Raw genomic sequence first — 24,224 nt, 5'->3', positions numbered from 1 at the left:
TCACAGATGTCTTCGTTAACAGAAGCGTAAGTGTTGAATTGAGGCGCTAAGGAGAATAAAGTGAAGTATCTAAAGAATGTCAGATTTTGAGTATATTCATAGGAGAACACTCAAGAAGCTAAGAAGAGGGAAAGAAACCATACAAACAACTTCAGCTGTGGTTATATTGCAGAAGCTCCAGTAATTATACAGTCAATTATATTTCTTTCATGGGTTTTTTGGATATCTCTGTATTTGTCAGCTCTAAGCACTTGAAAGAAACTGTTGAAAATACATTCTTTAAAGTACCTACAAAATCTTGTGCAGTATAGTGCTCTTCATAAAAGGATATTGTAAAACTACAAGTACGGGAAAAAAAAAAGCTTTCTTTGCAAGATCTAGCAATCATGGGTAGGGGAAGATGGAACAAATCAAATTGCAATAAGCATTTTGAAGTGTTTGCAATAGTTGTTCCACAAAAGTGGACGATTCTACATCTCGTGTTCACGTTCATTATTACAGCAGCTGAGTACTTTTTATAACTAAAATTCATTTGCATTTTTACAGTAGTGTTCCACCTTTATTAAAAAAAAAAAACAAACACCACTGGTCTGTATGACAATTCTATGCCTACTTAATAATATATGTTCTACTCTTATACTTCTCAGTGACCTAGAAAAGTCCAGAGAAGCTAGAAAAACTAGATTCTCCATCAGTGATCCAAGCTGATAAGCCTGGACTGTAAGACACAGCAAAACAGACCTAGCAAATCATAAGTCTCTGAAAAAGCAAAACCATGGAATGTGGGATAGTAAGACATTACACAGACTGACCATCACACTGACAGCATCTGGACAGAAAGTGGACAGAAAGAGCACAAGCTGCTGGTACCTTGTCATAAGAAAAGTGTGAAGAGTCCATGACACTTTGCTGGATGGTGCTTCAAGTCCCTTTCCTCTATAAAACCAAACAGAGCACATTTCAGCAATGTATGTTTGAGGCATGGATTCATATGGCAAAGTCCAGGACAGTGGAAGAGCCCCTCCTAGCCAGCCAGCCAACTACATAAAGAGACACGAGCAACCACAGCTTTCATCAAAGGTCTGGATTCTCACCAACCCACGGATTTCCAAATGGATTGGCAAAGGATCTCAACCCCCAAACCACACACCACAGCTGAATGTTATAGACAACATCTTCCCAACCACCAATCAAGCTCAGCTAGGATGGATTTAATAAGCAATGAAATAAGGGAGCAGGCTGGGAGAGCTCCAGCTCCATTCAGCTTTAACAAACAAAGAAGTCTCCGCACAAATACTGCTTGCAAGACATTTTGTTTCCGAGGGCAGGTATACTGTCCTTATATTGTTTCAATTTGACAGAGAAAACAATATGCCTTGTCATCATTCTGCTGAATGCAACCACGATCAGAAATTACTTCTGAGGCAGTTAATAACAACTTTGAGAGTATCAGCAGAATCGTGTAAAACACCCCTTAGATTTGGCAAGTTTAAACGGTTTTGAAATAACAGGTGAATAATACATTTGGATTTGCCTCCGTGGGCAGCCACAGCAGAGAAAATTACTGTAAGACAAATTTTTTGACAAAAACTCAAGATAAACAACTCAGCTCCTTTTTGTCAAGAGTAACAGAGTGGGCGTATAAATAAAATGCAGTAGGCAGGATGTCTCTGGAGTTTAACAAGGCCTGTAGCACTCCACCACACAGAAAACTCATTAACACACCGGAGAATCATGGCACAGATCAATTCAGATGAAGAACAGAGATTGTAAGTGAAGAGATTGCAAGTGAAGAGATAAGTGTCATGCTAAATCTGGCTGGGTAGAATATCAAGAAGGGACTTGTTAGATCCCACATTAATCAACTACCAGCAGTCCAGGGCAGAGCTGGTCCTGCTCCTCCCCTACCTGGGAAATGGCACTGCGGTAGCAGACGGCTAGTTCAAAATGTGTGGAGGATATTTATTACAATCCAGAAGGTTCACCATCCCACCTGACATGACTTAAACACATGAAGCCTTAAACCCACCTCATATTTAACCTTTCCTCATTAAACGTGCTCTGTGCAAGTCCTCCTTCTCCAAAAATGTCTCTTGTACCGTTCCATATTTTGACTACTCCTCGATCTCCTCTCCTTAAAAGCATTCTGTTACAGAACCTGTATAAGGTAAAATGCCATTTAAAAGATTCTTCGATCAACACGTATTTTATGGCAGTCGCATTTATTAAGAACTGCAATAAAAATGACAACTCCATCATCCAGGTTTGTTGTGAAGGACAGAAGTAGTTGTCACAGCCAGCCAAAGTCACAGACACATAACGAGTAACATTCCGTCAAATGTATTATTCTCAACTGTGTGGACATTTCCAGCCATCAACATCCTTTATTTGTTTCTCTTTGTTAGAACCCTCTGGACTCTCCCTTGAATCTGTCAAATGTGACTGAAATATATCATGGACCTGCTTTATCAGGCAAGCACTGCATAAGAAGTATCCTGGTTATTAACAAACACACATGTAAAAAGGAGCGTCGTGGATTACTCCAGAAAAGCTTGCACGGCTCGCATGCCTGGTGCCTCTTCACAGGGGAGAACAGCTCACACATGCACTCACAACAATACCAAAATTCAGGGTTCGTCAATATTCCTCCCCTATGAGGATGGAGAGCCCGGTAGCCGCTTGAAGTATCCCCGTGCATGGATGGCTGACCTGTGTTTTGAATGCTTGCCATGGCAATATTTGCCAAAGCCAAAGCACAAACTAGTAGGTCTTAACGCACAGTCAGTGGCTCGGAAATCTGTACTACAGACCTGTGCTACTTTTGCCTACAACGCATACATACCTTCTCATATGTGTGAGCGATATTGTGTAAGGAAATAAATAAATATATATGAATGTTTAATGACTTTGATGGAGAAGACAAACAATAAAGAGTGTAGTCCTTCAAAAACACGGCATGCGGCAAATAGAGCACCATGGTGTGAGGCAGAAAAGTATGAACAGTTATGCAAAAAAAAAAAAAGTTGTCTATAGGATTATGCTGTATTTCTGCTCTTGAACAAACAAGAGAATCTAACTGAAGTCAGTGTGACCTGCAGGTGCAGAATGATGCCGTAAATGTTCAAGTACTGTTTTTTGAAGGCATTTTTGTCTCTAAATGTCTTTTTTTTTACAAGTGAAACAAGTTGGGGTTATACTTTCTATTTAATGGAAATACATTTGGAAGGTTCCTTGGCTGTGACCACAGACATTCTGAGCCACTAATTTAGATTTGTTTCTTTTGTTATCCTCTAATTAACTTGCTCTCTTCATATGTATAGCTTTTCCAAATTGCCTTCTTCCAAATTCTTCTTTCTTTTATGTACTTCCTATTAACATTGTTCTTCAAAAAATAAAGACAAATTAAAGAAATACCAGCCACTAGACTGCAACTACATCAGTCAGATACTCCGTATTTCCAGTCTTTTGAATGCTGTTGAATGCTTCCTTACAATGGATATCAGATATCTTTCTCCGTGTAGCACGAAGGCAAATTTCAGGCAAAACCTTATCGCTACACATAAAACACTGCCCACTCTTCTGCTTTATATTTGTGCAGGCCCATTCTTGCTTGTTATTAGCAATTCAGCAAATTGTAAAATAACAGCAATCCTGTGTTACTGCACCTTCCTTGAGGAATATGTTCCCCCTAGCACTTGCATAAATGTTATCCCAATCAATAACCTAGTAATTAAAGTCACCAGAATTTTGGCCTTTTTACAAGTCTCCTTATCAGAAAAAAACATTTCTTGCTTTACTTTTTCAAACTGCCCTGGAAACAGAACAAGAATCATTCGGCCGCCCCTTTGTCCTTAACACCTGAATTAGCTATTGCTGTAATGTCAGTGAAAATCGTTTTGTTTTTCTCTGCAGACACAGCATCATTTTCTTCCTGAGTATCGCTTATTCCTTTTCTCATTCTTTATCAATAAGCCATAAATTCTGATTCTGATAATACTAGTAGTAGTTTTGTCCTGGGGTTCTTTTTGTTGAAGGGGGCTGGTTTTGGTTTTGTTTTACTTCCAGTAATAAACAAAACCAAAACCAAAAAGAAACTGAAATGCTAAGGACAGGAAAACACTGGTAAGCAAATGACTGAGCCTGACAAACAATCAATTATCTTCACTGCTCAGCTACCAGAACATATCAAGGGTGAAATCCTGCCTCCATTAAAGTCAATGGGAGTTTTGTCATTGACTTCAACTGAGCTCGAATTTCACTCTGGAAATGCTGTATGTGACTAAATGGGAGAAACCCACATGGAAGACAGTGCAAGCTTACCTGGGAACTTGATTTCTCAGTAAACTAAAAGCAGCACTTCTAAGTATTGAACTTCAACTTCAGAACTTTCTAGATCATTTACTTTTTAAAAGGTTAAGCAGACAGAAGATAGAGCTTTTAACACTATGGAAGTAGGGTACAGTTATATTCACATAGCCTAGGGAAAACTATTGCTTGCATGATTTTGAGCACAGCTTTCCCCAGCATCTGATGATGAAGGGCCACATCCTGCTCTGCAGCCCAAAGGAACTCCTTTGGATCAATGGCACGGCAGACACCCGCCCATCCAGCCTCGTATTTCTGCAGCCTTTGCTATCAAAGAACCTCAACCTGATGCTAAGGTTATTGCATCAACATTTCATTATGGAAATCACAAAAAAATCTCAAAAACATCGCTCGATGGGAAATCAAAAACCTTTTCCCCTCTCTCTCCCAAGTAGTATAAATATAAATCACATTAAAGAAGTTTTGCTCGTTAATACGCCATGGTATGGTACACTTGCAATCGGCTGACAGACAGAGCCGCTTGTCCATTTTTGCCTACAACCTCTGCCCAAGGCAAAGGTGCGACAAACCTAAACCGGCGCTTTGCCATTCCGGCAGATGAACGTAGTGCATAGATGTGGCCCTGCCTGTGGGTACTAGATGTATTTTGAGAGGGCATGATTCCCAGCCAAGTATGTCAAAGCAGCTGTCTATCCTAAGTGTGTGCACCCATGATTAAAGAGATACGGCTCTGCTAATCCAGCCCCGATTTGGGAAGAAGAACTAATATTTAGACACCACCACCACCACGAAGAAGCTTTTGGGACCATAAAAAAACCCGGTCGGTCAAGGCTGCTTAATCAGGTAGAGATGAGTCATTTGAGAAAACCCGCACCACGACCTTTCACGAGTTTCTGAGCGCAGACAGGCTGTCAAGTTTTTATGGCGAAAAGCAGTGTAATCGAGTAGTGCTTCTGATGACCTTTTAATTTTAAGAAACGGCTGAGGTAGGCGCGCATTCTGAACAGGGTAAGAAATCGGATTTGTATGCGCGCCTAGCGTTAGCCGGGGCTGGCGATGAAACGCACCCCCGCGCTTCTTTCTACGAGCCCGCTCCAGCTAACCCGTATAACCGCGCGTAGGGCACACACGCACAGCTGGAACAGCGCAGGGGAGCGCAGAATTGGCAAGAACCGTGAAAGTCCGTGCACCCAGCGAAGGGACCGAGGGCTGCCCACGCTGACGGCCGCGGGGGAACTGCGCCTGGACCCCGTGTCCCCCCGTGTCCGTCCCCCCCCCCAACCCCGGCAGCGGGGAGGCGGAGGAGAGCCGGGGATTTCCGCGGGAGCCGGGGCCGGGTCGAGCGCAGGGGCCCGTCGCGGTCGCGGCGACAGGTGCGGCGGCCGCCGGCTAAAAGCAGCACCCGCGCCAAGCACGACCCGCCGCGCCGCCGGCGGGACACGGGGCCGCGGCGGCCGCCGCCACCGCCGTGAGCAGGGGCGATGCGGCACCTGCCGCGCATAAAAGTCATGGGGCGGCGGCGGCGGCGGGGCGGCGGCAGGCGCCATGAAGGCCGCCGGGGGGGCGGCGGCGGCGGGAGCGGGCGGCGGGAGCGGGCGGCGACGGGGAGGCAGCGGCGGCGGCGGCGGCGGCGGGGGGGGGACGGCGGGCGGCGGCGAACGCCCGGGAGCGGGACCGCACGCACAGCGTTAACACGGCCTTCGGCGCCCTCCGCCGGCTCATCCCCACCCGGCCGGCCGACCGCCGGCTCTCCAAGGTGGAGACGCTGCGCTTGGCCGCCAGCTACATCTCGCACCTGGCCAACGTGCTGCTGCTGCAGCAGCGGCGGCAGGCCGAGGGAGCGGCCGCTGCCCAGCCCTGCCCGCCGCCCTGCCCGCCGCCGGGCGCCGGCGCGCCGCGGCCCATCTGCACCTTCTGCCTCAGCGACCAGCGGCAGCGGGTAAGGAAGGGGCCGGCGGCCGGCCGCCTCTCCTCGGGCACGGGGGTGGTGGTGTCCGGCGGAGGGTGGTTATCGGCCTCGGCCGAGGGTTTGGGATCGTCCCACCCGAGGGTTCCGGGGCGCCCTCGGTGTCGCCTGACCTGTGCTTTACCCCTCGTACAGCACCGAGAAGGAGAGAAACCGCTGTCTGGTCCGGCCTTAAGCGGACACTGAGTCAGCTGAGAATCTCCCGCCGACCTTGCGCGGACTGGACGACTGCTCCGGGTAACGTCGCCGCAATCCTGCTCTATGTTTACCTTAAATAACGCAGTCCTAAAAGAGCTACTTCTGAAGCCCGGGCGCTTCGTTTCGCATTGTGACGGGTTTATTCAGGGTATTTCGCAAATGAAATCGAACGCTGTTGAGACGGTTGCACCTGCCGCGGCAGCTATTTTAGGGCGAGAAACGTTAAACCGAAGCAGCCGAGCCCTGACCCTGGTCTCTCCTAAACCTGTGTCACATGGTGAAACTTGAACTTCCAAACACGCAGTGTCTCCTGCCGGGGGAAGCTGTCACGAACACATCGTGCTCTACGCCTTCGGTCCAGCTTGGGCCGCACGCAGCGCGGCCGCCCACTCCTCCAGCTGCACGCTAATTCTTGGGGTGGGGGGCCGATACCGACAGCTGACATGCTCGAGAGGTTTGAACGATGCTGGGAGATTATTTTTAAGGTGTTCACAGAAAGCGGGGAAACTTCCAGCGAAAGCGCCGCCGTTCGCTGCGCGCACAGGCGCGGCAGCGCATCGACACGGGATGTAGCCAGGACAGGAGAGGAAAGTGGAGGAGTGCTGCGTAAGCGATGCTCTTTTCTTATTAACGGCGTGAGTCGTGCCAGTCCTTTAAATAGCATGGGATATTCCTAAATCTGTCTGGCAAACACAGGGCAGGGAGGGTTTCCCAAGGGCTCTCTACATTGACCCGTCACCCAGGTCATTCCCAAACTGTGCCTGTACATCACTGATGTCATCTATCTCCCCTCAGTTTATTAACTTGTATACTTTTTTTTTTTCCTAGAAGTAAGTCTAAAAAGCAAATATGCATGTTATGTTTTCAGTTTTGGACATTAGTGAAGCAGCAGGCTAAAATCTTAAACCCCAGTAATGGTGGATTTTCAAAAAATATATAGATAGTTTAATTTTGCAATGTTTTTCCTAGTTAGTTATATTTAATTAGGCCTTAATTAATCTTAACTTGTTACTTTGGGAGGCACTCAGTATTCTTGAAAAGCTTGGTAACTGTACCACTCTGAGAAGTGCTGCGAAGAATACTTGTCTTTTTTTCTGCCCTGATGCCATCTGTTCAGTTCTCCTGGCCAGCCTTGCTGCTTTAGCCAAATGTGAGGACTGAAGAAGCAGCACTGCGCTGCTCACTTTACTTTCTGTATAGAATTTTCTCCTCCTCCCCTAAATAAGTGCAAAGCAAATTCTGGCATTTATTATGAAGAACTTAGCAAGAACAAGATCTTGGTATATTGCTCATGCAACTTCACATTTTTAGTTTTCCTTCTCCCCTCCACAACACACACTGACCACCTTTCCTTTATCACAATGAGGAAAAATCTGTTGTGCCTACAGAACCAGCAATAAACTTCTCTTTTAAATCCTAATCAAGAAAAATACCAAAGCAGAGTTCCGGCGATCCCACATCGTGTCACTCTATTCGCTTACTAAAAGCTACAGGCTGTATTTTCCTGGATTGAGAAGAGTTTGTTGTTTTTAGAAGGTTTGTATGTTGGGTTTTTTTAATAGGGAACTTTAAATTGCTGCCAGGTTATGATCTTTGTTTTGCTTTGGCACTGATTTGTGAAGCTGGAACTCTTTACAGCTTTATACAAAGTGCTTTTTAATTTTTGTATTCAGTTGGCATCTGCATGAGGGTATAGACTTCTACAAACGTGTTTTCGTGGCTTTTTTTTAAATTAATTTGAAAAAGTTTGTCTTTTAAAAAGTTATTTACTTTATCATTAAAGCTGATCTTACAGTTGAGCTCTACATTCTTATGTACACATTAAACCAAAGACTCTGACCTGCCTTACAGATAATTAATACTAATCTATTCATTTAGCTGTATCATTCAGTATGATACCCTAAAATGGCAAAAAAAAAAAAAAAAAGCAGTTTCAATCAATTTTAGGAAAATTTTGCATTGAGTATGCTCTGAATTTTGCAATTCGTAAGAAAGACAATAGAATTAATTATTTCAGGTTTTCAAAATGTTGTGACTGTTGCAGTTTTAAGAGTTTTAAGCTTAGTTCTTGGCAAATGCAGCATATTTTGATTTAATAGGATATCTCTACACTTAGTTATTAAAAGAAATGAGTATAAAAAAGTGAGGTCCACTTCTGCACCATAGTATTAGCTGAAAGCTCATGACTTGAAACTTATGAATAATTTGCACAATCCTACAGGAATTTGGTGTTCTCACTTTAAATGGGATTTTATCTCCCTGGTTTTGTATAACATTTATACAAAATGGTTTTCAATGACAAAAGCAGGAGCCGGCTGTTACGACTTGGCCATCTCTTCTGTTTAATGTGGCTCAGTGTAGCATTAAATTCTTCTCTCTTTACTCAGGATAAACGGTTGAATTCAACTGGGCTTTAAGATTTTGGTATAATGCTCAGGGTTTCAATTACTAAATAATATTGGAATTTCAGTAACACTGATTGATCGTGGCAGAAATTAGGCCCCAGAGCACTGTGGCCCAAATATTCATGGTATAGACAGATAATATCTATCCAAAACAATTATGACAGTGATTTCTCTGAGGAACAGACCGCAAGCCTGCATTTATATATCTGTAACACTATGTATTTAAATGGGGACAAGTGGGGACAGATCCTTACGTTTGCTGAAGTTTATTTATAATGTAAAACTTCTCTACCCCCAGGAGCAGAAAAAGATACAGGATTGAGCTGTTACTGTGTAATGGGTTTTCTATAAACCTGGGGAAAAAGAATTTAATTTCTAGAGACACAGACGAATTGAGTGCTCAGATTCCACATATAAAGAGCTCACTCATCATTAGGTATGTTATTGAATTTTTACTGTATGAGGTTGTGTGTCTTATCAGTTCTATTTTTTTAATCATTTCTTGGAGAGGCATTGTTCATGGCATGAACAAATATATATTTATAATCCAAAACTTTGAGGGTATCTAAGAGCAAGTACCTTACTTGATGGTCAGGCATTGGAATGATGTGAGTTTTTCTGGAAGTGCTGAGGACCCACTTCTTCTGCTGAAGACATTGGTTTTTTGACATATTTGTAAGTGCATTCTGTTCTGTATGTATGAACAGAGGCATGCCTAATGCCAGTCCCATCTTTGTTTTTCTGTAAACACTTGGCAATTCAATTTACATGATGCATGAATAAAGCAGAAACGGTGAGATATACACCATTTGATCTTAGATCCTATTAAATGATTGTTAAAATATTCCAAGCATAATACTTTCTATAAATCATTGTACGTAGCCTGCTACATCACAATATAAAAACAGCATCAAGCAAAACGAATAAATCATGTTGTTTGATTTTACTGGTTAAGTTTAAAGAAGTATTTGAACATAGTTCTTGGTTATTTATGAATTAATCGTAATGTAAGTCAAAGTACTTCCATATGTTAGCTACTATTTTCAGTTCTGTTCTACAAAATGGAAGTTTCCTTTCTAATACCTTCTTGGAAAATCTGCTTCTTTACAAAAGTCTGTATTTGTTTGCAAAATGTGCTTATATTTGCTAAATTAAACAGTATTTTTGTTACTAAACAATAAACTATGAACACTAAGGTGGTAGTTCTCTGCTGTAGCCATCTCAGTTAAGACACAAGTATTTAATCCTTTTCTTTACCTTTTTCAAATCTATCTATACAAGATTTCAACAGCATATATAAGTGTGTTAGGTATGTATGTACAGCCTATATGTATGTACGTACATACATGCTACAGGGCTGCCAGAATGGTTGCATAAGACCAGTAGCTTTTAAACCATTAACCATGGACCAGTTATGTTTTGGAGGCAGCATTCTGTTCCTGTAGCACTGAGAAGGTCATACTAAGTGTCTACACTAATACTTTAAGGTTGAGCTATCCAGCCAACACGCAAGCCACTTATCTCTCCTGCGTCCACTCCCACTACCAAAGCTCGATGTATTGAGCTTCAGATTTCTAAGCCGGCACTACAGATGTGTCCTAGGTGCTTTCATGAAATGCAGGGTTTGATCTGCAAGCTATGCGTCTTCCCCTAGGCTGCTTGGTGTGCATTAGCAGTAGAGAAGGAGAGTGGGTAGAAAGCTTGGAAAAATGAACAAGGGTGTTCCTCTGCTCAGGGCCTGCACAACATTGTAAGGGCCCAATACAGGGCGAGTTGGAGGGAGGGAAAGGATGGAGGAAGGACAGAGGGAGAAGAAGGGAAGAGGTTGATTTACCAGTGGAAGTTCAGCAGTTTCCAGCATCAGGCTAAACAAGCCAGTACATAAGCGAAGGAGCCCATAGCATGAGCAGTCAGTGACATGTTTCCCCATAAGCAATTTCTTTGGGTGTTACTTGCTTATGACCAGAAGGACTCGTGGTACCTAAGGTAGCAAATACGACATCACTGCAAGAAGAAAAGCTTTTCAGTCAAGTGACTACATTAAAACTCTGCCAAATTTACCCTTTGGAAAAACATTCTAGTCATCAAAATGATTCCCACTAACACTGTCACAAACTTCTGTGGCCCTTCCTCAAAGGCAAATAGTGAATAATAATCTTTAATCATTGTACTTAATCTTACATTGTCACATACTTCCCCCTTACATAAACTCCATATGAGACTGTATGAGCCATTTCGCAGAAGCCATAAGAAGTTAACCATAAATTAAGAGTCCACTGCAAATCTGAGACACAAAACTCTGATGCCATTGGTTACTAGGTTCTTTCAAAATACACTTTCAACTTCCACAAAAAAAGCTGTTTTCTGTGTTTTGGCCTGTTGCACTGTGAGACACTAGACATTATGTTGAGAGAATCTCACAAAAAAATATAAAACCTAAAACGGCTGTCTAAATACCACTTTTCAAAAGAGAGTAGTAACATCTTGATTGATAGTAAGAGCTAGTGGCTAATACAAGGCTAAGAGAAAGAGTTTATATAAAATTAGGTAAAATAGACAGCATGCTGCCAAGGCAAAAGATCTGGGGGATATATTATACCAGGAATCCTTTGAAGCTTGAAGAAAAGTGTTTCTAAAGAATCAACATGGGGATTGTGGGGGAGGAAGAGAAAATTATTACTAGGATAAAAAATACCATAGAGTTTTGTGAAAGCTAAGGAAGAAAACCATTACTTAATAGGGAGAAGGACTGAACTGGCTGCTCTGAACATATTTCTTCAAAAACTTTTTCAAAATTTGGATGTACATACATAGCCAGGCAGCCCAGTGTCTTATTTCGCATTAAATCCTCTAGCTATTACAACATAATACAGAGTTTCAGAAGCCTTGAAGATTCATCCCACTTTGGAAGTTGTACAGTAATGAATACGGGCTTCCCCAGGAGAGGAAGAAGAAAGAGAGGGCATTGATAAAGAACAATAACCAGTAGCCCACCAAGGAGGATATTCTCTGTGGTGCCAAGAGAAATTCCAGTTCAAGTACAGGTCCAATGCCCTAATCATTGTAACCTTCCCTCATTCTCCCGGCAGGAGTGCCTATGAGGTGTATTTGGTGTCTTATTTTGTGACTCCCAAGCAGCCTCTGGTGAGAGGTAGGTATCTCAGATCTTCAAGAACTATGGTGCAACTGGGCATAAGCTGGGCAACTAAAGGGGTTTTTGTTGTTGTTTTAATGAATATTTAGATATTTATCATAATTTAGGCAACTAGGAAAGGTCCTCCTGAATTGCTGTGCTACAATTAGGTACCTAAATTATGCCTAACTGAAAATCAGGATGGATGCATGCATGCATGCATTTTCCCCAGCAGAAGCCCAATTTAGGGCAGTCCTTCCTCCAGCTTCTCTGTCCTGACCCCTCAGTTGTGTCATTGGGTCACTGGAGCTTTTTGTGGACCCTCTCTGAAGCCAGATGAGGCAAATAATTTATGTTAAAAAACCAACAACAATAACAAAACAAACAAACAAACAAAGAAATCTAGGTCTTGCAAGGATTTGACATCCTGAAACAAGTGAACTATGATGCACTGAAGAAAGTATCCCCTGTTTTGGTGCTAGATAAAATGTTCCTGTAACAAAACACTTAAGATACCAGTTGCTTTAGAAAGGCCTTATCTTCTCTCATTCATTTACTACGTTCACATCACAGTAGCATTGTGAGGTTTTAATTAAACATTTGGAAATTGCTATGGGTTCTTCCAAAGGAGAAGCCAATATAAATAAGACAATTACACTGAAATGGGTGATGAAATAAGCAAGTGATAAAAGTAATTCTACTTGTTACGGCATCTCTCTGTAACATCTGATTGTCTTTTCTTCACATTATTAAAATAAACCCTACTTTCCAAGCATATGTATGCAGATCATTTTTAAATGCAAAGATTACAGAAAAAGGTAATTCTTTCAAGAGGAGAGTTGAGCTTGGCAGAAAGGGTGGGCATCTGTCAGGCCCAGATACAATCAGACAGCTGTGCTCTATCCTGAAAGGGTGTCTTGAAGCTAAGTTTTCCTCGGGAAATAACATCTTTGGTATGAAAAGCAGCAAAATGTAATGAAGTCTCCAAACAAATAAGTAGAGAAAACAGAAACTCTCAGAGCTCATTGTTATCTAAAATACCAACCCTATATCAGGAGAAAAAATGCAGGATGAGAGAAGGATAACATCTTTACCAAACAGTAAGAAATAAGGGGTGGGAGGATCATCTCACTTTATATTCTCAATCAAATTAATCCTTTCGATTAGAATCAAAGGTAAGATGTGACTAGCAACAGTAATCACTGCAGAGAGACGCTAAGATAGTAAGAGGGCTGGGACACATGACACCTAGGACAGGCTACAGGAAGAGGGGTGGTTAAAATGGAGATGAGAAAGCAAGCTAGGTGAAAATCTAACAGCAGTCTTGGAACAATTAAATGGGAAGGCAGAGCCAGGCTTTTATAAGAGGCATACAATGAAAGGACAAGCGGCAATAATCACAAGTTGCAATAACATAATTTATTTTTTTTTTTCTACTTCAGGAAAAATGCTCCTTACCACAAGCATGGTTAAGCACTGGAACAGGTTCCAGGGAGGCTGTGGAAGCCTCCTCCTTGGAGAATTTCAGAACTTGACAAGGTAAGGCCCCATTTGAAAATGGAAGATGTATTGAATAACTCTAGAGGTCCTTTTCAATCTAATTTTTCCTATGATTCTATGAAATTATGAGCTTATGATTCCCTGGAAAGGAAGATTGTAGAACAGAATAGTAAGAAAAACTTGAAAAATGCAAGGACTTCACAGGAAAAATCTGTACTTCTGGGCAGTGCCAGGATCTATTATTCCAGATGGAAATGAGGGGTATCCAGGTGTGCAGATCAATAGGAGAGCAAAAAAAGATTCCTGGAGAAAGGAGGAACTGATCATGCCTTAAAAGGGGATTTCCAAAAATTGAAACAGTCGGAGGCAGGGGTCTATTTCTATCAGAAGGACCTCTCAGGTCTATTCTGGGCCTGAATTAGTAAGAAGGTTTTAATGATTGTTTGGGTGATGGGTTAAGATTTAAATTTAGAGTTGATAGCTTTGGAGGGTAGGATTAGAATTAGAGATTAACTCAGAAAGAAAAATAAAAGGAGAAATGTTCTTAAAAAGATGCATTTCAGTATAGAAATGTATGTAGTACTACACATGGATAAGAATAATCCACTGTACAAGCAAATGATGGAGAATGACAAGCAGAAAATGATTTTTGAGGTGTCTCATACCACAAACATGACAAGCCTTTGCCAGAAAAGTAAACCTCACACAGGATGCATATTTCATCAAGATCCCTTTCGGCACTATTTTCTATGATGATTAGAACTTCCCCGAGTTCTACCTGAAATGTCTGGCTGGGTGGAAAATCTGTTTAAAATTGTAACTTAAAAGAATACTATGTGTAGAGAAATACATAGTCTTAACTACTGTGTCAGTGCAAATGAAATGATGGAGAGTGACTTGAGATTGTGAATGCCAAACTAGGTAACAGTGACACAGGATATCTGTATCTTATTAACTAATAAAGGTCTACCAAAGACACCTGCAGGAGTATAAAAGGAAGTTATGAGACCCTGAAATTTTCAAGGGTTACCTTTAAAGAACATGTGATGCTGCTAGTGATTGGAGCCTGAGTATATGCTAAATACATGCATACACAGTAATTAGCATATCAGAAATGCATGACAGAAATTTTAGCATCATGATAAGAGATATAACAAACTGATTCAAGATATATACATGGGAAAAAGGAGCCAGGCTGCAGGGTAGTAAGGTCCTACTGTGTGCTGTTTCATTACCACTGCAACCAATTTTTATTTGCCACACTGCTCAAAGAAAATCTGAGTGGAAAAGACAGGCTTTAATAACAGGTGCTGTGAAAGATAACAGCATAAGTGAGAGTTTCTGGCTGATGTAAGAGGCAGTCTCTGGAATGTTCAGTATCTATACCAGCTAGGTGCTAAGCACCAACCCTGGACGAGCCAAGTGTAGGTCAGGACCATTGAAGCACCAGCAGTGGCCAGCAAGGCAGACCCAAAGAGAAACAGCCAATGAAAGCAATCCACAACACTCCTGCACTGCACAAAATACAGCTGAATCCAGCTAGAGTCAGGATAAAAATCAAAGACTACTTTTCTGCTACATAAAACATGTTACTGCTTATTTTAGCATCTGTAATGAGATGAAGCAGAAATAAAATGCATGTTATGGTGTGCCTTTACATTCCAGCAAATGCCGTAACATTGCAGTGTACTTCATTACATGAGACAATCCATTGATTGGCATATTTCAGCTGTCACTAACATTACAAATGAGCAGATCCTCTTCTATGCAGAAACTATTTCTCGCTGCCATCTTGGTGTGTTCGCCTATACTTATGTGGCCCAGCTTTCCCCAGGATGGGAAATACATAGGAAAAGTGACTTAACAAATCACTACTGTTAGAAAAACACCACCGCTCTTGAAATGTTTTAATTAAGCTCATTAAACTGTTTAATTAAAACTATTTAAAAGGCCCATTCTCATTTCCATTATGGACTTTAAAGATCTTATGGCCTCAAAGAGAATAAAGGGGTCCAAAAGTAGCCATAATGTAAATAAGAATTAGCGAACTTATTTTCACTGGCATTATTTATAGTTAGTGATCTTCTCATGTTGGCTTAATTATCATCTCATTCTAAAAGGCTAATAATTTCACTCCATTACCCTCCAGATCTGCTTCTTTTTCATAAGTAGTTTAACAGATGCCAAAAATAAAAAATGAAAAAAACAGGAAAAAGAAAGCTTAAGAGTCTTAAGTAATGCAGAAAATGAAGGCTGTTAAAAGACAAGGTTGGGCAAGTCCTGCACCAGTGATTTGGAATTTGTTGCCCACCATCTCCATCTGCTGAAAGTTAGTGTCTATACCAGCAGAAACAGATTAAATCTTGGAGGTACCACTGTTCCTGGACTGATAAAATTGCTTAAACTAGATCAATAGCCGTTTCAAAGGACACATTAGGCTGTTAGTTGTGGTGGTTAAAGATCTAGTTACTTTTGCCAACTCTGCTAGCCAGTCACTCTGCCACAGAAAAAGACATACAGCTGGGGCAATAGCTTCTAAAACTGTACAGTCAGGAATTGCTGGAACTTACCTGTCAATAATATCCAAATTCATTTGAATTTCAACAAGACTTGGGTCTTTGAAAATGAAATTAAGGTTTTATGGAAAAAAAATTGCTAGTATGCAGATGCAGATTAAAAATGACAATGCATACAAACATTTAACATCTACATACATCCTAACAGGCTTCTGTGTATGTACTTCTAGACCAGCCATTACCTGAACAGCACTAAAATTGACAAGTGTTGAAATAAGCAGGAAGACAAGAGACCATCTTTGTGTATTCCAAATTGGGAAAGTGATCAAACTAATGCAGAATAATTTACAGGGGTGAACATCAGCTGAGAAGTGATGAACAGAATGTATGACCTCTACGTGGTTGCTAGCAGCTTACTTCCATAAAGATACTGAAAGAGGTATAGTCCATCCCTGATGAACAGGACAAGCCATGCAGGCAGGTCACAGAGAGGAGTCGGGAAACAAGATGCTCTGCTGAGTTTGTTTGTTTCTTTTTAGAGTCCGAAGACATAGAATTGAAATACACGTTTCAGTAACTTAGCTTAAAACAGCATATTCTGCAATCTCCAGAGAGGGTCCCCAAATGCAAAACTGCTGTTCCACAATCAAATGTCAGCAGAGCAGCTGAGCAACATACAGGCCTAGAAGAAAAAGGGAGAGCTCAGTGCCAGCTGGGGGAAAAATAAAAAACCCTTCTGTGTGGCTACTTGATCACATATGGTACATGGTTTGAGCTTTCTTGTGAATCCCTGACAAGTCAATCTGCTAAGCAGAATTGGAATATTATATCAGATAATGTCCAAGTCCCCATTTTTTTCAGGATTGGTACTCCATTATGTTCCCATTTCAGGCAAAAATGAAGCCTACAGCTCAGTTTGCCTCAACATTTAAGGACAGGTTTCAGTTTCTAATAACTCTGTGTCACCTTGGAAAATTAAAATAGTACCTCTTGTTCTGATTGTGTATGAAAGTATAGCTAAAACAAATTTCATGGCACTGATTAAGCGTTGTGTTCACTAAACTTTAGAATCCCATCATGGATCTTTCTATATTGGTGTTCGCATATGCTGCATGGTGAGTAAGAAAAATCAGATTTCAGGTGCTTACAAGCATGACAAATAGGCACTGAAGTGGCCTTGAGCACTGTGATGTAGTAACGCAGAGGAAATTGAAGCATTCAATATTCTGAGGTGCCTGAGCCCTCTGCAAATGGCTCTTGGATAATTGTTAGCAATCTAGAAAGAAAAAAAAAAGTACCCAGTTTTGTTGGGGCTTGTTTTGTTTGTTTTGGTTTTTATACTGACAAAATAAATAGTTTTAATGCATGCAATATAATGTGAATAATAATAAAGTGGACACTAACTTGCAGCTATTACTTTAGGTGTTAATCTCTAACTGAAGTTAATACTTAAGATTTAGCAAGTCCCTTGTACAGTAACAAACCTCCAATTTCATGAGGTTACCGTACATGTGTTAATTAGGAACTTTGTGGAATTTAATTCAAGATTGCTGACAGAAAGGCTTGTGATCAGGAGTATTTTAAACTTGTGACTGACAGTAACAGCAGTGCTACGGTCTATTGCCTTAGTTGGACTACGCATTCTGCTCATCTTCATACCCCAACATTTCATTAAATAAGTTGGTGCTTAATAACTCATTAAAAAAATGTACATATATTTGTATATGTTCATCTTTGTGTAAGTCTGCATTCTATAATTGGATATATAATTAAAATGCAGAAATCACATTATATACTTTTATTTTTGTGCCTGTTTCCATCTGGCAAGTAGACCTGTGGAAAGAAATTAATTTATAGATGAGTAGATGACCTGAAAATATTTATATATTATATAATCCATTTAGACATTCACTTTCAGTGAATGAAGACAATATCAGCAGGTATCTGGTAATTAGGTGCCATTAGCACATGCATAAAGATAAATTTTAATCTGTTCTACTGCAGTGAAACTATGGAGGTTTAATATTTTTAAATTAAGAGCTTCTCTGGTTTAGATTTTCATATATATGGAGGTGTTACAATTCTGAAATAAAGTTAGTGTTAAGAAAGTCCCAAAAGATTAGACTAGTGATACTTCCTCTAAAGATTGTCAGGCACTTGTGAGTCATAGCAAAAATTTCTGATTTCTTAACACAAACCTCCCTAATCTTTCAGCAAGAATAATTCTGTATCTTTAAATAAAATTAACTTAAATTGTTTGGGTTGTAGGTCCGATCAAATGTGTAGAGAGCACATAACAGGTTAGAACAACAAATTGGCTATTACTCAGTAATATACACAGGTGTGACCCTGCAAAGGTCAATAGCCAACCACTTTGTTCAAGTATGGAAAGTTAAAAATAGACTGTACAAGTGTAGTTTATATAAATTGGTGATGTACAGTAGCCTTCAAAGGCCAATAAGTTAAAAAGTGTATTTAATTACCTAAAATTGAATTGATCTGTACATGAGAAAAATATGAAATATGAACAACCCAGCAGATTTATGAAAGAAATGAAGTGGTAGATTATTAGAATTTCTATTGATTTTGTGAATAATTGTGTCCTTGATTATTTTAACTGTCTTTCCACACATTCAGTCATCCCCTACAAATGAAATTTAATTATTGTTTAAACAGAATCTGCGCACATCCTCAAGCAAAATAACGTAACTAGCGATAGCACAATAATTCAGTAGCTCCCTGCAGCAGTACACAGAATCCATCCAAAATTAGATTGTGTCCCAGCATGCTGCAGAGCTACACTTTGCTGGCTCTCCTTATGTTATCAGACAAAGCCAAGTCAGCCACAGGATGAAATCAGGTAACTGTTGCTTGAATTCTTATTTCTCCCTTAAAGCCAGCACTCGCATACCTCCAACGCCTTATGACCAAGCCTACAGACCAACTGTACAAGGGCAATGATTCCTGGCTAATGGCCAACCTGATGGCTCTCTCCTTCAGGAGCACAGAGGGAAGAAAGAGGACTCTGTTCTTCCTTACCGAGGAAGAACTGAGTTAAACTGACAGAAGAAGAGTAGCATGTAGAGGATCGTTGGTTGGTGGCAACCAGGACACCCCAATACTGCAGGGTTTGTGTAATGCAGGTCACAACACTGGGTAAATGTTTCAGACTGGGTGAAGACTCAGGCAGATATCACAGCACCAGTTTTGTCTGGATCTGGTCCAAAGTGGTAGAACCAACTTTATTTTGAGATATTCTTCATGACTCCTTTCAGTGGAAGAAGGGTTCTTTGAAATTTAACATCAGCGTTAATATAACCAAACACCATACCCAGCCATGACATTTCTGTAAGGGTTGCAGAATCACAAACAAGATCTGGACTCAGCAGCTGCCTGTCATCTATGCCAGTCATAGTTGCCAACATAGAAGACTGATTTAAAATTGCATGATGCACATCAGAAAAATGAATTTATACAGGCTGGATTCATCACTAATTTTATAAGTACATCTTGTCACATTTTCCATGCAGCTTAACCTTTTGAAAATACTAGCTATTACTGGGCCAAAAACATCTTCTAGGTTTAGAAGGTTCTTAAATTAAAAATATACTTGGCACTTGTGTTTCAAGTAAAGATTAAAAGCTGGTAAAAAAGAGTTTCACACTGAGCTAAAATGACCCCAGAATGGTGTTATAAATATGCAGAGGCTACAGGGAATAAAAACAAAAAAAGACCATTCAGCAAAGAAAGCTTCTTCCTTTTCAGGATCAAATGTGATCTCAAGCTCCAAGAGAAAAAGGTGAAAGCTATCAAAAACCACACAGAATGAGAATCTGCAACAAAATTTAGAACAGAATTGTTCTTCAGCAATATGTAAGGGAACAGGGAAATAAGCATCAGGGATGCAATAAACTGTGGTCAGGCATAAATTAAAGCTAATATACCTGTGACTAAAAATTCTAAAAATTATATTTAGATTGTCTGTTAGTTCCTGCCTCTAAATCATATAGGACAGCTATGTTCCCAGTTTAGGCTTCTAGACTGACACACCCAAGTTAGTCTCTGTGAATACTCACTGAGATGACTATTCTCAAGCTTTCCATAGAGATGAGACAGCTAACTGCAATGAGGTTGAGGAACAGATGTTACTGAATCCAAAGTAAAAGTAAAGCTTGATGTTCTCAAGCTGAATATGCCCAATAGTTACCATTAACAAAGAAAGTCTGACAGCATGATTTCTCCAATAAATCTAAGAAATTCAGGCTTAAAAAGAGAAAATACACTGTGTATGTTTTAAAAGGTTGGATGGAATAACTTTGGAACTACAGATTCATTAGTCTGACCGCAATAGTATGTAAGTCTTTAGAACACACTTTGAAGGATTTTATTTAATGCAAATAAATGGAAACAAAAATAATGGTCCCGTACACTGACCAAAATAGCTTTTGCCGTGCCTGTACACTTTCTCAAGAGAGAAAATAGAAAAGTAAAAAAAAAAAGAAAACCAGAATAAGACTCTACACCTATTTGTAGGCAAATGAGCATATGCAAGGCAAACATGGAGCCATCATGTTTTCTGTAATATTCCATGTGCAGCTGTGAATGCTTGCATTAATGCCAGTTAATCTGCAGAGCTACGAAGTGAGGGAAGGGAGCATTGGCCACGGTACTGGAGTTATCTACTACTCTTCAAACACTGTAACCGAATCCTTCACATCCTCCTGGACTCTACCAGAACTGAGCAGATGGAGCCTCACTAAGCTGCTCATTCAAACACAAATGCATAATAAAGCAATAAACATTAAGGGTTTGACATGAGACCAAAGCAGAGGAACAGGAATAGTTTCACTAAAAGTGCTTCTCACTTAAATCTTTCTGTGGTGCTTCTAGTAGAGTGAAGAGTTCATGGCTTAAACCAGGACTAGCAGCATACAATTAAATCTAAGTAAATCTGGTTTACATTAAAAAACAATAAAATGAAAACCAAAGGAAAGACCCTTTGCGACAGCACAGTCTGACTGCTTTTATGTGATGCATCAACTTCAAGCAGCTCTGCAGTTTTCTGAGTTTTTGCATCCTTGCAATTAAGGCAGAACTTATCCCTTACATCCTGCACTAAGAGGATGCCTTTCAGCTTGCTTTTGGGGTTTTTTTGAAAGGCCTGACACTTTTCTCTTTCATTCCTACTCCAGCTGAAGTTTGGATATTTTTTTTTTCTCTTTCCAGCAGTCAAAGCTTTAGAGAACAAATAAAGCGAGGATGAAAAACTCTCTTGCTCAGCTTTTTAATTTAAAGATTTTTGTGCTCTCATTTTTTTTCTTTGTTTAATTCCTTGAAATCTTAGGGTCAGTAGAAAATGTGCCATTTAAATATCTCTTTTTCCTGAAACCATAGCAGAAACCATCCATCCCTTTGGGATAAACAAGCTGAGAGAAGACTTTCTTTTGTTCTCTTTGCCATGACTGAAGCAAAATTGCTTGCACAACTGGATTATAACTTTGTTTTAAAGGGGTTTTCTTAATAAATGGAAAGTAGGAGCCAGACTATATAGAAAGATAGACAGGGGCAGAAAAGGAGAAGAGATCTGCATGAAGAATAAACTTCAAAAGAGTTTTCTCCTACTTTGTGGATATCATATTCTAATTCTGACATATACTTCCTCCTCATAGAGTAATTCTGACTGCAAACTTTTTCATATCAGCTCTTCTGAGTTTAAGAACGTTTTCACATAATTGGTGATCTTGTGCATTCCAGCCCCTTACACATGGCCCTACTGTTTTTTCAGGATGCATTCCTGCCTCATTTTATTAAATACCCTGAGGACAATATTAGTTGCAACACAGTTAGGCAAGGAAAAGAATGTGAAATGGAGTCTTAATTCTGAATTCCCTGACCAATCTTGTTGTTCAAATAGAAATAAAGAGTATGGAAGAAATCCAAACAGGAGGAGAACACAGTTTTCTGTGCTTATTCAAAGGATAATGATGTCCTAAGGGAACCAATAAAAGAAAATGAAATTGTACAAAGGACACCTCCAGTACATCTAGTAAATCTTGTAGGAAAACACAACAACAGAAATCAATAATAAAAAACTATCCACAAGGATGCTAAATAAAGCAAGCCAGGAACAAGCCCTTTTGAAATGCATATATTGTAAGCTGAGTTCTAAGACTTCAAAATCATTATTCATAATCCAGGTTGAAATTCAATCAAGATATTTACCCAGGGTTTACCTCTTCTTTTATGCAACCTGAGTTTATATAAATTACCAGGGAAAGAAAACATGGCAAAGCTCTTCAGCATAGTACACACCACGTACAGTTTCTGCTCAAAACCATTTCTGCATTTGCCCAAAAGATGTATGCATGTTTAAGGAAGGTAGTCCATGTGCTATTTTGTTCCATTTGCATAGATGGTTACTCCTGTTAAAGCTTGTTGATTTTTATGTAAGAGGAACAGCAAAACAAAAGCATGAGTTCAGAACAACAAAGTAGCATGCTGCACCGCTTCACAAATACACCCACTACACATAGCACAAGAGTATTCCAAAATCAGCCTGACTATTCTATGTAGCAGGCATAATAGTGTATTTTTTATATTCTACTCATTTAAAAGGGATAATCAGATTTTCATCAAATTATTGCCACAATTACCTGTTTCTATTGAAACTAAGCACAATAAAAACAGAGTCTAAATGGGTTCTGCGTAAGTTTGGAAAGAGCTGGGGGGAAGTCACTGAGTGAACTGTAATGATGCTTGACAGAATGGCAGGAATGAATCTTCAGATGTGCTATAAAATACATGTGTAAAAAAAAACCAACCCACCAGGAAACACACATTCTACTAGCCCAATACTTATGTGCATAAAACAACTTATATTCATTAATGATCACAATACACCTCTCTCTGTTTTAAGAGACAAGTTCCTATATACTTATGCAGTGCTTTGAACTCTGCAAAGTTTTTTAATTTAATTGTTTTGAATGAGTCCTGCACACTTCAGCAGTACTTATGTTTTCAGGTAATCCAAAATTCATCTTAAAGTTTGAAGAGAATTCATACATGAAGTATTGGCAATTCAAGTGGCTGACTCTTAATCTGTCAAACGATATATCTTCAAAATTACAGCAAAAGCCTGTTTTTAGAATATTTAAGGTCTGGTCATTCATTCCAGTTTATCAATACCAATGAATCTTGGCAAACATAGAGGCTGTGGTTGAAGTTCGTATTAATATAGCACAAGGTCCCAAGGAAGACTTTCCACCTCACTAAAATCTTTTTTAAAGATTTAACTAGGAAGATGCTAATCATATTGTAAGATTTCTGCACTGGACCCACATTTACCCTGGAAGAGTTTCCCACACATTGTCACAGTTATTAAAAATGAATGCAAATACAGAATATACAGCGAAAAGTCCTTTTTCAGTACTACAGTAAGCATGGCATTTACATTTCAGGAACTGCTGAATGATGGGAATGTTAATTCTGAAATGATTTGCTGCAATCAAACTTTGTGCCACTAAAATAACTCTCATTCTATAATATGCAACACTAAAGTAAAGTACAGGAAAGGTTCAAGGAAAAAGCCCTCGGTACTTACTGCATCATATTTTATAACTTAAAGACTAGCTGTATCCAAGTCTTAGAACATTTAATACTTGCATTTCCACCTTCTGTTTTTCCCTTGAGGTGTGCTTTATCACATGGGTACACAACTGAGTAGGGATGGTCTGACTGACCTCACCCTTCTCTTAAAAGTCCAAGATGAATTCCCACTTACTATAAATGATCAAAGTTTTATGGACTAATGACAGTTTAAAATACTTTTTTTCCCACTTTTACTGCAATCCTGTCATTAAGACTAACAATCTAAAGTAGCTAAGAGAATGAGTAAGCAAGATGATTTACACAGATGATAGTGCAATGGTAAGAAGTGGGGAAAGATTCTTTGAAATTTTTTGTAGCTGAACCATTAAAAAGATTTACACCAAGGTCTTTAAGTGAAAAGAGAGCATTGCCAAAGAGGTCTGGCAAGCTCTTCTATCAATAAAATACTCTGCCCCATAAATTTAGCCAAACCCTCAGCTTAAAACCTGATTAAAAGCTAGAAGGAACTTGCTTTGTTACCAAAGATAGCCCACCGACCCAGTATCCAAAGAGACTGCCTATAAAAATCAGAC

General features: G+C 40.0%; 1 protein-coding gene across 1 annotated transcript; it reads left to right on the top strand.

The window, feature by feature from the left end:
• The first annotated feature begins 4,805 nt into the window (after nucleotides 1-4,805).
• On the top strand, nucleotides 4,806-10,090 carry LOC115342417 (transcription factor 15-like). The gene is given in 5 exon segments (XM_030016521.1): nucleotides 4,806-4,929; nucleotides 5,170-5,279; nucleotides 5,937-5,961; nucleotides 5,964-6,265; nucleotides 6,428-10,090. Coding segments are annotated over 5 exon segments (612 nt in total). The 3' UTR covers nucleotides 6,479-10,090.
• The last annotated feature ends 14,134 nt before the right edge of the window (nucleotides 10,091-24,224 follow it).

The sequence above is a fragment of the Aquila chrysaetos genome, chromosome 6 (genome assembly GCF_900496995.4).
Source record: "Aquila chrysaetos chrysaetos chromosome 6, bAquChr1.4, whole genome shotgun sequence".
In the NCBI taxonomy this organism is placed as follows: Eukaryota; Metazoa; Chordata; class Aves; order Accipitriformes; family Accipitridae; genus Aquila; species Aquila chrysaetos.
This window is presented reverse-complemented; position numbering and strand designations above follow the sequence as displayed.